Source organism: Channa argus, chromosome 16 (genome assembly GCF_033026475.1).
Source record: "Channa argus isolate prfri chromosome 16, Channa argus male v1.0, whole genome shotgun sequence".
Lineage (NCBI taxonomy): Eukaryota > Metazoa > Chordata > Actinopteri > Anabantiformes > Channidae > Channa > Channa argus.
Genome location: NC_090212.1, coordinates 22,243,741 through 22,257,864, shown reverse-complemented (window position 1 = coordinate 22,257,864; position 14,124 = coordinate 22,243,741). Strand labels below are relative to the sequence as shown.

At 39.3% G+C, this 14,124-nt stretch overlaps 1 protein-coding gene across 6 annotated transcripts; it reads right to left on the bottom strand.

Annotated features, from left to right (window-relative positions):
• Nucleotides 1-118: 118 nt before the first annotated feature.
• On the bottom strand, nucleotides 119-11,935 carry g2e3 (G2/M-phase specific E3 ubiquitin protein ligase). Of its 6 annotated transcripts, none has more exons than XM_067478842.1 (17): nucleotides 11,622-11,935; nucleotides 9,795-9,862; nucleotides 9,231-9,328; nucleotides 8,582-8,683; nucleotides 8,280-8,404; nucleotides 7,847-8,015; nucleotides 7,089-7,195; nucleotides 6,891-7,007; nucleotides 6,288-6,412; nucleotides 5,926-6,019; nucleotides 5,107-5,286; nucleotides 4,379-4,533; nucleotides 3,666-3,850; nucleotides 3,428-3,600; nucleotides 3,307-3,346; nucleotides 2,971-3,142; nucleotides 119-2,376 (listed from the first exon to the last, which is right to left on the bottom strand). In XM_067478842.1, exons 2-17 carry the CDS (start codon nucleotides 9,850-9,852, stop codon nucleotides 2,051-2,053), a joined length of 2,226 nt encoding a protein of 741 aa, XP_067334943.1. In that variant the 5' UTR covers nucleotides 9,853-9,862; nucleotides 11,622-11,935; the 3' UTR covers nucleotides 119-2,050. The 6 variants fall into 6 exon arrangements, with proteins under 6 accessions (XP_067334943.1, XP_067334944.1, XP_067334940.1 ...); XM_067478843.1 differs by having other exon boundaries at nucleotides 9,795-9,859; XM_067478839.1 differs by having other exon boundaries at nucleotides 11,626-11,935.
• Between the last annotated feature and the right edge of the window lie 2,189 nt (nucleotides 11,936-14,124).

Here is a 14,124-nt window from a genome sequence, read left to right as displayed (position 1 = left end):
TGTGTGCAGGAACTACTCTCTGTAGCTTTAATTATAAATAAGAAACATTAAATATTCTCATCTTGACCTGACTAGTAAAATAGTAAGAAAGACAGACATTTAGAAAATCTGAACCAAATTGTTTGTTTCTGCATTTATGATTCACAAGTAAAGCCAAACATGAGTAAAAACATTAAGAGAATGTTAATAGAGGTTAAAAGAAAATGGAAAATAAAAATGTAGAAACAAATAATGACGGAGATCACAGTGATTAAATTACAAACATCTTAGAACTGATACAGTTTATGGTACACGCTGACTTATGTACCTGACAGAATACAAATTTCCTCTAAAACATGATCAGATTTTCACAGAAGTCCCAGAGAGGTACAGGGAACCCAATTAAACAACTTAGACAAAAATGACACATACATTATTAGAGGAAATTATCCAATCTTAAATTTGTGGGTGAGGCAAAAGTATGTGACCCTCTCTAATTACAACTTCATTCAAAGGGGAAATTAGTCACGTGCCTGAGTCAATGGGGTGTTAATTGGGTATAATGTGAAGAGAAATCTGGGTCTTCACTTTAAAAGTCTGATCTTGACAGCACATGGTGATGGCAGTATCAGGACTGATATTCTCCTGTAAAGTAACCATCTGTGAACCTGAAGCTCAACAGAAAGTGAATCATGCAACAAGACAAATACCCAAAACACTGAGATGGAATTTAAGGTTATAATACATAAAAGATATTGATTGGAACAAACTAATCCCTGACAGAAATTCTCTGCATAACAAGTCATCATTGAAAGCTTGGAACAAACTATTTACAACAAAGAAAAGACACCTAAACTAAAAGCAGCTTTTGAGGCAAACATATAAAAGCAGCACCAGAGTTTCAAAACTAGAAAACAAAGACTTTTACAAAACCGCTTAGAAAACATACAACAAAAGACTTTTTAATGCTTTCCAAAGGTGAATATGAAGCTGGATTGTAATATTTTATTGATCAGAATTATCAGGGAGAAGAATGGATAGGTTTAAAATAAGACTAAAAAGTATAAATACAAACTATAAAGAGCAGAAAATGTCGATGTTTAATGTTCTACCAATAATGAAAATTTGATTTATTATTTTGACAATTAATTGATGAAGTGACCGTCTAAGCAAAAATGCTAAATATATTATAGTTTAAGCTTCAGATGCAGTAGACTGAAAACATCGCACTGGATTTTAATTTCAGCAAAAGCTGATTTTTCCACTGTCTTCTGACATGCCATAAAACAACTTATTAACCAGTGAGTAAAAGATAATAATCCAGGACATGCCATCATATTTATAATACAGTAATTATTGTCTGAAAAATAAAAATCAACTGAAATATTTGGCTGATCAGATACATGAAGTATCTAAAAACCTCATGTAATGATGATAATAATAATAATAATAATAATATTATGAGATCCTCTGATTAATTCAGAACACTGCTGTTGGTATAAATGGCTCCAGAAGACCCCACTTAGTATGTAAGATAATACATACAAATAGTAGAAAACTATTTTAAAAGGTAAATCCTTGAAATAAAAGAAAATGCATATTTTTTGAATAAACAGTTATTAGAGATGTAGGTATAATGTCTGAATGAGCAGTGTAATGGTTGCACCTTGAGCCCATTGTTTTTGACTTTTCTATTCATCACCATTAGCAGTAGCTGCGTAGCTGCATTAGCTGCTAGCAGCTCCTGTTGGCAGTTCAGACATGGATGTACCAACTATTACTGGATTATTTTGATGTTTAAGAAAATGTAAAAGGAAAATGAGGCACATTCTCAGCTTGAAAGCTCAGCACAGCACAGCTTCTCCTGTGTGTCCCATTTTCTGATTTTATAAGACTGTAAACTAGACTGGGTTTTATCCTATTGCTGGAATATGATGGTGTCACACTGAGGCGCAGTAAAGTGGGACTGTTGAAATCTAAAATTATGATAACATAAAATAATGATTACATAATCATTTGCAGCTTGGGAAAAACTAATTCTTTCTACTTTCTGATGCTCCTCTCCCGTCCTCTAACTCTCTGTGGGATGGAGGTGTATGTGGTGGCTGATAGCCTGCTCCATGGAGCTTTTGAAGGCCTGGTATGAGGAGGTGACGGGGAGATAGAGGTGTTTGAAGTCGGGCTCGCTCTGTGGGAAAAGACCTCCATCCCTCCACTCCTTCCCCCTGGGTGTGCTCGTCTCCTCAACATCACCCATCTTCTCGACTCTTGGTGAAGGGGAGCTGAGAGGGTGGAGGAAGGAGATAGAGGGAGGAGGGAGGAAGCCGGCTGCTGGGAGCTCCTCAGCTCCCGTGGCAAAGTGAAGGAGATCTTGAAGGGAAATGGAGCTTCTCCCAACTGAGGTGAGGTGAGGAGAAAACAAGATAAAATAAAGAATTAAGTTAGGAGAGGAAGACGAGAGAAGGAAATGAGCGAGAGGAGGAGAAGGTAGAAGAAACAAAGGAGGAAAAAGTCTATTATTAACAGTATAAACCGTTTGGGGTTAAAAAAAAAAAGTCTGCTTTTCTGAAAACTTGGATTTGATCAGAATCTTTTAACGAGTCAGTTTCTCTCTGAAACCTGGTCTTTGCAGTTCCTGGTTTTGTTGATACTAAAGCAGCACAGTGTTAGATACACCAACAGAGATGCTGGTGTTTGAAAGGGGCCTAATGTCTAAGAACTCTGGAACTTTAGTTTCACAACAGAACAGTAAGAATGAAAGAAAACATACAGTTGTTGGTGTCTGATAACACTGTCTGCTGAAAAAAATCTAAGCAAACAGGTACAAGTTTTTAATTGGATAATTACTGCTCTAATTAATGTGTCTCAGCTGGCTACACGTTGTTGAACCTTAATCAGAAACCCAAATAATCTATTAATCCCCAATTAACTGATGTAATGAGTAAAACTGGAAAAACTGGAATTTTCCTCAGTGCGGTGAACTTGCAGTACCTTCACACTCGAGCAGGAAGTGTCTCCAGAAGGTGATGACGGGCGTTTCCCTGCGCAGCTTCTCCTCGTGCTGAGAGAAGTTGACGGTGAAGAGCAGAGTGACTGTCAGAGCTGTGAGACGATGTGCTGCTTCGCAGAAAAGGCTGCAGAAGACCGACGGGAAGAGCTGCACCTGAATCACAACATAGTTTAACATCTTTAGTGTTTATCCTTCATCTCAACATTGAATAAAGTGAGTTTTCCTTTGTAACATAAGTTGTGTGTCTGAAAACCCTCTGAGCCTGTATCAGTGCAGGAGCGCCAACAGGCAGCCCACATCAAAGTACAAGTCCTCACCTGATTAAAGACACCCAGAGTCTGCAGACCCTCACGAAACCTGGAGGACAAAGACAGAGTTTGTTTTGCTCATTTAAGGTATCAATTAAAGCAATAATCTGTCTTTTCTTTCTGTCTTTACCTCTGCAGAGGCAGCTGCATCCTGGTGATCATAGTGAAGCTGACCAGATCCTCCACCAGAGCATCCCTCTCTGCAAGGCTGCTGACGGGTCGGTCGCAGCCAGCCAGCTCCCGGTATTCCTGGCTTTCCTTCATGGCTTCTTGCAGGTCATCCAAACACTGAGCCTCAGCAATCTGAAAGCAGCCAATCGATCAGTCAACAAAACTCTAATCATCCAGTGTGTGTGCCCTTTACTTACCCTCTGGACTTGATGGGTGAAGATTGTGTCCGGGGTCATGTGTGTGAAGGTAAGGGGACGGTTGGGGGGGTAGTTGAAGAGACACTGGTAGAGGGCGGGGGAGAAGAAGCCGACAGGAGGCCCACCATGAACCAGAGAGAGCGCCAACAGGCAGCCAACATCAAAGTACAAGTCCTCACGCAGAGCTACAAACACACACACACCATCACAAAAAATGCTCACAATTTATTTTACATGTTGCTAATGTCGCTTATGCAGCATTAGCATTTATATGATTTACGTTAAACTTCATGTTTACAGTTTTTTTAAAGTTTGGTAAGTTAGATCTTTGCACATTTACTGTCGTGAATCTCAAAGGTTTCTAATTTAAAGTGATCTGGAGAGACATTTGTTTCCTCGTAGCTTAAAGTTAGTCCATGTAAACATAGATATAAAAAGGGTTTCTTAGATGGAGTATTTCCTCATGCAGAGGATATGAATTATGAGAAAGTCTGTGATTTAATATGTGCATTACACTAAGTAATGACAATAAGCTAAGTAACTGTAATATACTGTGTTGATAATGTGACTGCATCATATTTTAATTAAGTGTATGAAGAAATAAACACTCATGGAAGAAAAAGACCAAACATCTGACGAATTTAAATCTTTAAGTGCTGCTTAATTTTAATAATTAATCAAGAACAGCATACAGGATAAAATGTGATTCATACCCTCAGAGTTTAGTGCCAGGTTTTTGAAACCATCTGGACCCTCAAATACCACAGACTCCTGGATCTGCTGCACAAGCAGCTTTAAGAAGTGCTGCTTGGCTGAGTCTGTCTCCCATAGGCTGCTGGGAAATGTAGTCTGCTGCTCATATTTGAACCTGGACACAGACAAAATGCCATTGTTGAGTCTGAATGCAGCAGTGCTACAGATGTCAATGCAGTAAAAGTGAGGACCGTCCCATTGTCCTGTCCCGAAATGTATCAGTATCACAAAAATATTAATTACAAATATACTGTATTAACATAAAATACAGTTAAATTTGTTTCTGTAATGACCCGAGAGGAGAGAAGCCATTTAACTGTAAATGTTTATACAATGGAACTATGTTAAAAGGTTTATATTTAAGGACCAGCCACATAAAAGTCCCATTAGTCTGATAGTATTTTGTATGGACACCTGTATTTGTGACGACCGCACAGATTCAGCCATGCTGCACCGTGCATGATATGAATTAAAGCTGTGGAGACAGAGTGTTGGGACATGCTTTAGGTGATCTGCTGCTGGAGGAGCTTTGTTGCTCTGCTTCACCTTTACAGCCAGGTCAAAGAGTAGTTACCACTTTTTTCTTCTTCACCTTCCCTCTACTTGAAACTCTCACTTGGTGGATAATTGACTGAGAATAAACCTCTAAATAAGCTAAGCGGTAAGTATGTGCAGAACTGTCACTGACCTGATGGACAGAGTGTTTGTGGGGTCAAAGTCAGTCCTTCTGACCAGGTCCAGACCGGCTGTCAGAGCCTGATCTCCACTCACCTCAACGACAACACAGACAGGATGGAGCTGAGGAGCCAGAGCCTGCAGCAGCTCCTCAGGTGATCCAGATCCTGCAGGTAATGCAGGTAATGATGCTCTGAGAGAGAAAGGGAGAGAAATGTTAAGCTGATTATGTATATAATTTGTATGTAATCAACAACGGGGGCCTGGTGGCTCCGTGGATAGAGCAAATCCCACCCCACCAGGTAGCTGCCCAGAAAGAAAAGGGAGGCTTGTGACAGGAAGGGCATCAGTGTAAAGACTCGTGCCAAATCAACGTGCAGAACACGTTCCGCTCTGGTGACCCCTGAACGAACAAGCCGAAAGCCGTTGATTGTATTTAACCTGAATGTAACAGAGAGCAGGAAAATTGGACACAGAAGTCACTGTATTGAAGGTTTTTAATGGGCCAGTGGATTAAGAAAACAAAGTTTGTGTGTAGAGGCTCACTGATGCAGCTTTGGAAATAAAATAGAGATTAGAAATAAAAGAAAGTACTTTTTCCAGCACTGGTACTGTACACAGTGGGGAGTAGATGTCTCACCTGTTGTTAAAATCACAGTGATTATTGTAAGCATCATTATTTTTCAAAGCAAACAGAAACACATCAGTTTAAAACGTTATGTCTAAATGGGAACATAGAGACGTTTCTTAAACCAACCAGTCTCAGACAAAGAGAAGTGACACAAAGTGATGTGATCGTGATGCAGTGAACAGGTGTGTTAGATTTATTTACCTCTTAGAGCTGATAGAAGACTGGATGGAGCAGAGGTGGCGTTTGGAAAGCAGAGTCCTCCTTTGACCTCCCTGAGGAGACGCAACCAGGGAGGCTGAGACAAAAACTACAGTTAGTGTCCCTGTATCGCATGTCAGAGAGTTTATCTTAGGAATCAGTTCATATCAGATAACAATCAGTTTCACTCAGTCTGTTTATTAATTAGACTAAAACAAGAGCTGGAGTTTCTGACTTGCTGACTTATGTCATTAATACTTTTTTCTCCACAGCCCAATAAACAAATAAAACCATGAGACGAATAGAAAATCTGCTCTTCAATCACTCATTGACAATATAATAATGTGTGATTCAGTCAGTCGGACCTTTCCCATCAGTCGCCTGCGTGCAGTCAGTGCAGGCCCAGTTTCTGGTGTCCAATCTAAGCCCTGAGCATTTCTTATGAGTCCCTCTGGATCCACACAGTCGGCAGCGAATCAGCTCAAACCACCTGGAGAACACATAAGCAGAAATAGAAAACTGCTGGACATTTCCTGATCTCCAGAGGTTGAACTCTTTCAATTTTACGGTCCAGGGAAGGCCTGGCAATTTTAGGGACACATTTGCTAAGATATTTTGCTGTGAGCTATATAGTAGTTCATACTGTCTGGTTGTGTTATTGCAAGTTAATTCAGGACTTATTTTAATATTGCAGTTCAGGGACATTTGCCCACATTATTTACAGTAGATGCATGGCTATTTTAATGACATTAAAGAGAAAGTAACATCTGCACACTAACACCCAAAGCCGCAGACTTGTTTAAACATGACACTTTGATTCACCAATATTACACAATGCTTTTAATATTAGATGGTGCAACCATCGACTCCAATCAGCCACAGTTTTGCATCCACCTGATGGATGAACTCTGATGCTCCCACAGTCCACAGTCATGCAGGTCAAATAACAGGGGACTTAAAGGCCGTACCCGGTCTTGGCTGAGTGTGTCCGTCCACTTTCACAGAGACAGGTGAGAGCATCACAGCGCTTGTAAACCTCCAGCAGCTCTGAATAGGCATTAGCCTCCAACTCCCAAGATGCATCTCTGCACAAAGCACAGACAGGATATAGTAAAGACACACAATCCAAGACTTTAACAGTGAACATCTTGTTATGATCATGTTACCTCTCTGGGATGTAGATTCCCATCCTTAGCATCTCCTCCTGGAAGCTTTCCTTGTTGTTGCAGAGGGTACATCTGAAGAAGAAGAGGCCGGCACTGTGGGCCTGACGCTGACACACACAGGTCAACAGAAAAAGCCATTAAGGTGACATTCACTGCTGGTAAAGCTTTGCTGAATCAGTTCCTCTGAATCGCAAAAGATATTTATCCAGCCATTAAGCTCATACCTATTATTTGCTTTAATAGGGTCAATGTTTAGTCTATAAATTAAGACACACACACAAAAAAGGCCATTCAAGAATTCAAATCTCCAAATATTCTCTTTAATCTTTAAGAATTCTGCAAATAAAAGGGATTCTAGTTTCAAATTAAACTGCCCTGTGACTGGGCAAACTGAAATTCAATAAATGATGGTTTCATAACAAATATGTGTCTGACCAAACTTTAGGTCTGGCAACAAGCAGGTATGTGTGATTGATTCATAAAGGAATAATTTTCCTAATGAGTGAGTTGTTTATTGTGTCTGACAAACAGTCCAGCTTAATATAATAGTGTAGGGAATATTCAGCATAAAAAGGCCTAATACTGTGACCAGGCTATTTTGTAGATGCATCTGTTTATGTTTTAATGAAATTATTTTTAATTATTTGAGCACAAATTAATTTCCTGGCTCCTCAGTGCCATTGAATGAAGTGGAAAATATGGGGTAATTCTGAGAAACAGATCCTTGTACAACACAATTAAATGACTTGTCCCGTTACCTGTACACAGTCTCTGTGGAACCAGCTGGCATGGCAGGATGGACATTTTAGGACAGAGTAGGACAGGATGGGCTCAATGGAGTCCAAACAGATGGAGCAGGACTGAGGAAGACTGAGGTCTGCCCCCACACACACAGACTGCGTGGGACTGTGATCAGGACAGTATGACCTGGACACAAAGACACAGTGATTTGGATCATTACCCTCCTTAGACTGATCCTGTGTTAGTTTTTTCAGGAACACCAGGGTAAAACTAATCCCTGCAGTAAATCCTTCTTCATGAAGAGTTCATTCATCGGGGTACACAAGTGCAAACTGGTCACACTGTCCACAAATGTGATTGGAGTCACAGTGATGCAAAATAAAGATGATGTTGATGATACATGCGTGTCAAACTCATCCCAGAGATGTGAAATAGTTGGTCAACACTCACGGGAAAAGTCCAGTAAACTGGGAGACAAACTTGTGTTTCCTGCCACAGGGGAAGTGAACCATCTTCCTGCAGCTTCTGACATTACAGCCGACACAGGCTCCCTTCTTCTTACAGCTGCAACATGTCTGAACCACAACATAAACACACCGTAAACAGGAGGAGATGACACAGTGAATCTTGAATATCTGATGTCTGCAGCTTAATAATTATTTGAGCCGTTTGGGTTAAAATCTACATGTAAACAAAGAAATGTTAAAGCAAAATTCATTTTTAGTACTTTCTGTGTAAGAAATTGTTTTCACCAGTCGAAGTGAGCGGCGGATCTCCCGTTTGATGTCGTCCACCAAGAAACCAAAAACTCCTTCGTCCTCCTCTCCTCGCTGGTAAATGCCACAGGACGTCAGCTGAAACACACACGTATAATAATACTCGTCACGATTTCCCCTTCAGACACCTGAAGGGAACAGAGTGTAGTCCTTTTTAACAAAAATCACTTTAGATCTAATATGTTTTATCTATTAAAACAAGAAGATTTTTTTATATTTTAGATAAATAAATAGTAACGTATTTTGTACTGAAACTCAAGCGTCACACTGGCGTAGCCATGACGACATTACCATCACAAACAAAGAACCACAGTGGTCATACTGAGGACACTGTCATGAGAAATGATACAATAAACCCAATTGATTCATGTGCAGACGTTTAAAGGTCACTTTATTGACAGGACAGAGACAGACAGTGTGTAGCTTGTAAAATGCTCAATTTAGTATAAAATAGATATTGGGGTTTGACTTGCATAGCAAATATAAGAAAGCTGTGTAATTACATGTGAAAATGTGAGTGTAAAAGTACACAGGCTACTACTTACACCTACGTTGTAGACTGTAGATATTGAAAGTTTCTATTTATGATTTTATATATCTATATATGATGCAGGTGTAGTTTTACCAAACAGAAGTAGTGGACAGATAGTTTGTGCTCTTTGAGTGTGACTTTCTCCCCAAACATGGCCGGGTCATCATCGCTGAGCCTGCACAGAGCACAGCCTAAAAACAAAAAAATGTTGCACAGATTCTTTATTTTTGCATTTGAAAAACAGAACAGAGCCGAGCAGTGACTTGAATGGATGTGTCTAGCATTTAAAGGCTACAATTGTCCCTGTCCATGGGACTGTTTCTGTCCATTTACCCTTTTTTTAATTGGGTTTCAGGCTACTGTGAATTCTGGATGTGCAGAACATTCATTCATAGAGCAATTAACAAAAAAAAGTAATGGTTATGTTCAGTCCTAGTCCCTTTGAAGGCATTTGTGAAAACAAAACTGACATTTCATTATAGTGAAACTGCTTGACGTTTACTACAAGATTAGAATTTCAATAAACATTAATTTTCCGCATTTCTTATCTTATCATTTCATCTGTGTGATAGTAAAACAAATTGTAAGGTATAATGTAAAAAATAATACAATAAGCAATAATTACAATATTACTATTAGGTTTTTTAGAGAACTCACAGTCTTCTGGGATGCTGCTGTCGTTTGTAACCTGTGACCTCCTCGCCTTCTTTTTCATGTTGAACCTGCTGAAGACACCCATGACAACCATGGTCAGAGGTCATACAGTACTCACGGTACTAAAAATACCTGATCAGGAAACATGGGTGAGAAAAATAAACAAACAGCTGACTTATCATACTAAAGTCTGAAAGCTTTAGAAATGTGATTTCAGTTGATAAAAAGAAAAACTGTGCCAAATCAACATGCGGACAATGATCCGCTGTGGCGTCCCTGAACTCACGGGATAATCTGAAAGGACAAAATAATTAATGATAATAAAATAAATAAATAACATTGCCATTTACACTTGATAATTTATATTGACATCGATCATCTCTGTTAAAATGAAAGAGCCATTTCAGTAACACACTATCAGTTGGTAGTAGAGTGTTTACAGACAGAAGTCGTAGCTGTATGTGGATTTATTAAACAACATTTAAAGGACTCTGGAAGCATGATGCTGTGTCCAATGAGACTAAAATTAAACTCTTTGGGTAGTTACACCAACCGCTACTCTGGGAGGGCTTTCAGCAGAAGGGACAGGAAGACTGGTCAGAATTCAGGAGTCTAGATCAGTTCTCCAAGAGAACCGGGTCCAGTGAAGAGACCGTTTAATACAACCATGATCCAAAGCAAACAGCCAAGACAACACTGCAGTGTCTTGAGGGCAGGTGTTTGACTGCCGTAGCGTGGTCCAACCAAAGCCCAGGTTTAAAGCCCACAGAATATCTATGGAGAGACTTGAAATGGCAGTTCACACAGACACTTTCCATCCAAGAAAGAATGGAATAAACTGCATAAATCCATATGTAAGAAGCCTGCAAAGACTCACACAAGAAACTTTGAAACTGTTGTCAAATAGGCTAATTTCAGTTGATTCTGCATACGTTTACTACTACTTTGGAAAACATGTTGTCAATGTGCCTTTAGGAGTTATTTTGTAGAGATTAATATAGAAATAAAAAATTGGCTCAATTTCAAATGTATTCCACTACACAATAAAGGTTGAACAAAAGCATAGAGGCAAAAATAACCTCTAAAGCAACTTTGCCTTAAGTATGATTTTACACTCTGTCCCCAGAAGCTCCACTCAGAAAACTGTCCCCAAAAATCCCTTTAGGAAAAACAGGCGAGCACGCTTAGAAAGTGCAGCAGAGGAGGGACCCGTCTTCCAGAGAAGACAGACATGCGAATATTAGATTCACAGTTTGGACAATCCTCAAACCATGGCGTGAGAGAAAGGATTTAGGTAGTTTCTCAATCGCTTCCCTAAGAAATGTCTCCTAATGTTGTAAAAACATGAACAAACTAAAGATTTTCTGTACCGTTTGATATAGTTCAGAGAGCTGTCCCGTAAATCTGGCATGAATCCGGCATGATATAAATATTAGACCCACTGTTTACCAGCTAATAAAAAGTGGGTATTGTTTTATTGCAGTACAGTTATTCAGTTATGAAATGAAAACGAGTTTTGGGTTAACGCCTATCAAAGAAGCCGAACGACTCCGAAAAAATATTAAACTAGACGAAGACATTTTTACGACAAAACAGGACCAACGCAACAAATAATTATGAAGAACTGAGGTATTGATAAAAACAATTGTCGTGCTGAATATATAATCAAACTTGTTCGACTAAAAACAACCAGAAAATTTGTCCAACATGTGAAAAAGCTTAAAAAAACATGCATTTTCTGAAAAGTTATGTTTAAATGTCACTGTAGAAAATATAATTCAAATTAATCTTCAACGCGGTACAATGTTTGTTAGAAAGATGCACAATTACCTACTTTAAACACGGCGCTGGTAAATGTCAGTTTTCAGGCATTTTCGTTGACTTTAATCCGAGTGTTAGTGTTTACTTCTGACTAACGCCATCGCGTTTTAAATTTCCCTCTTTCAAAACAAAAGAACCCAATTTCCGCTTCCGCTAGGCCTTCTTCTTCGTTCCTTTTTCTGCCGCTCGGCTTTAGCGCCCCCTGGTTGTCTGTCGGAGTCTCTAAGGGAGCAGACTCCCTTCAGTGTCTCATTTCAAACTGACTTTAAAAAAAAAAAAGTAGGTAAAGTAAATATATTTACTAAAGCCTGTAGTGAATTCAATATTGAGAAACCATTTCACAATATTTTTTTTTACTTCACAATTCAAAGTACTTTAAATTTCTCTTCCTTGCCTGTGTCGGACAGTTCTACTTACTATGTGGATTCAAATTTTTATTAATCACAAATGTTGACGTACTATAAAGCAGCTGTCATTAGACCTATACATGAAGTAAATATTTGTAAAAATGACACCTTTATCACCCTTTAAACTTTGTTTGCAGTTTGCAGCACAAATGTGGGATAACTTTAAAGTTAAGTTTCACTGGTTTCACCCTAAACATTAGATTTTTATTGTTTTACAGTGAATGAAGATTTGTGGTTCTATAAGAATATTAATTTTACGAATAAATAAATTTTAAAATGGAATAACAGCTTTTACCTCAACATTTTAGATTTCAGCAGAAGCCTTTTTTATGAAGCACATGGAACAAATCTGGACCAGAGTTGTACAACAACAGCATCAGTCTCAATTCAAGTTAATTTCAAGTTTACTTTTTTTTAAATTGATGTGATTTGTGGCGTTCTTGTAGTTGTGGACATTACGAAACTCAACATGTTCATTATTATGCAAGTTTGTGTCGTCTTTTAGTAGCTTTGTAAGAAAGACAAAAAACAATTTGTACTGAGAAGACCGTCAATGGAAGGAGACATCTCCATTAATCTGAACCATGAAAGAAGGCAATGCTGCACTTCATTTGTCCCAACCTTTGTCAGGGAATAGTCATTTGTTTTCCATTGACCCTAACAATTCTCTGGAAAACAGAAAGATTTGGCAAAAATCAAAACATCTGCATTAATTCTTTATTCTTGTGAGATTATGTCCAAATAACAAACATCAGCAGCAAATGTGTCACTGTAAATCATCAGTGCTGAATGAGGGAGTGTGGGGAAATGTGGCCCACGTGTGCAGAGGAAAATAAAAGGAACATCTGTTGACTGGAGGGGAGATAACAGGGGGCAGTGAAATGAGCATAGATCAAACTGAGCAGAAATAAGCCATAAAAACCCAAATAACGGACATGCTGTCCTGATCTACACGTTTGAACTATTACAAAATCAGCAAGTTCATATGTTTCCAGTAAAATTTTACTGGTAAGATTTACTACCATGCAGTACAGTTTGCCCGTTGCTCTATCACTGCTCCTTTTCACTAATTGTTTGAACATTTCTGGGGGAAAAAAGCAGCACAAACACAAATGTGCTTCTGTCCCTCAACAGCAGATGGAGACGTCTGATCTGTTTGTCGGGTGTAAAACATTTTAACACAAATGCAGGACTGGTGAGATGAAGGTGTTTTAGTTTGCAGGTGAAAGGCAGACCAAAAAGCTAAATGAGGTCATCGTGGATCAGTTCAATTAAAAACAAACCGGGATTAATTCTTCCTGCAGATAAGTGATCAAAACAAAACCCACAAACGACCATAATCAGCATTTTCTGGAAGGAAACAAGCCAAATCCTGCTTCTGATCTTTGCTGACTTATTAAGAGACAGTGAGGTGTATTCTTAGTGACAAAGATACAGAAGAAATGGGACTTATTTCAGAATATTAAACAGAGAATGTAGACTTACAGCTGCTACTGCAGTCATCCCTAGCATGTGGCTTAAAAAAGCCCCGTCTTTCCTCACTGTGCTCCACTGTCCTCTGCCCTGTGTTTCACATATTAGTGTTTCTGAAACTCCAATAACAGCAGAGCAGCAAAGGTGAGTCTTCTCCAAAAAGGGTGACGTGCTCTGCACATGGCGCTTTTCTACCTATTGGCACTCAAAGCGCTTTACACACACTCACTGATGGGGGAGCTGCTATGCAGCTGGCCAACGCTCACCGGGAGCAACTAAGCTGGGGTTCAGTGTCTTGCTCAAGGACACTTTGACATGTGACCTGAGGATCCGGGGATCGAACCAACAACTGTGAGATTAGTGGACGACCGCTCTACCACCTGCCCACAGTACTGTTCAATTAGTCTGGATCACAGAGGATTTGGACAGCACCTGTTGGACCTGGACTAAGGTCATTATGAAGGGTTTCAGATCTGACTCTTGGTTCTCGCTCCGCTCATGTGGTTTCATAGATGTGAGCTGTGGCTTTAAACCGATCTAATGTTTGTTTTCATTCCAAAGCTCATTCAGAATCTAACTAATTACAGGCCCGACACACAGAATCAGACGTCATCGTTCCGCTGCATAATACA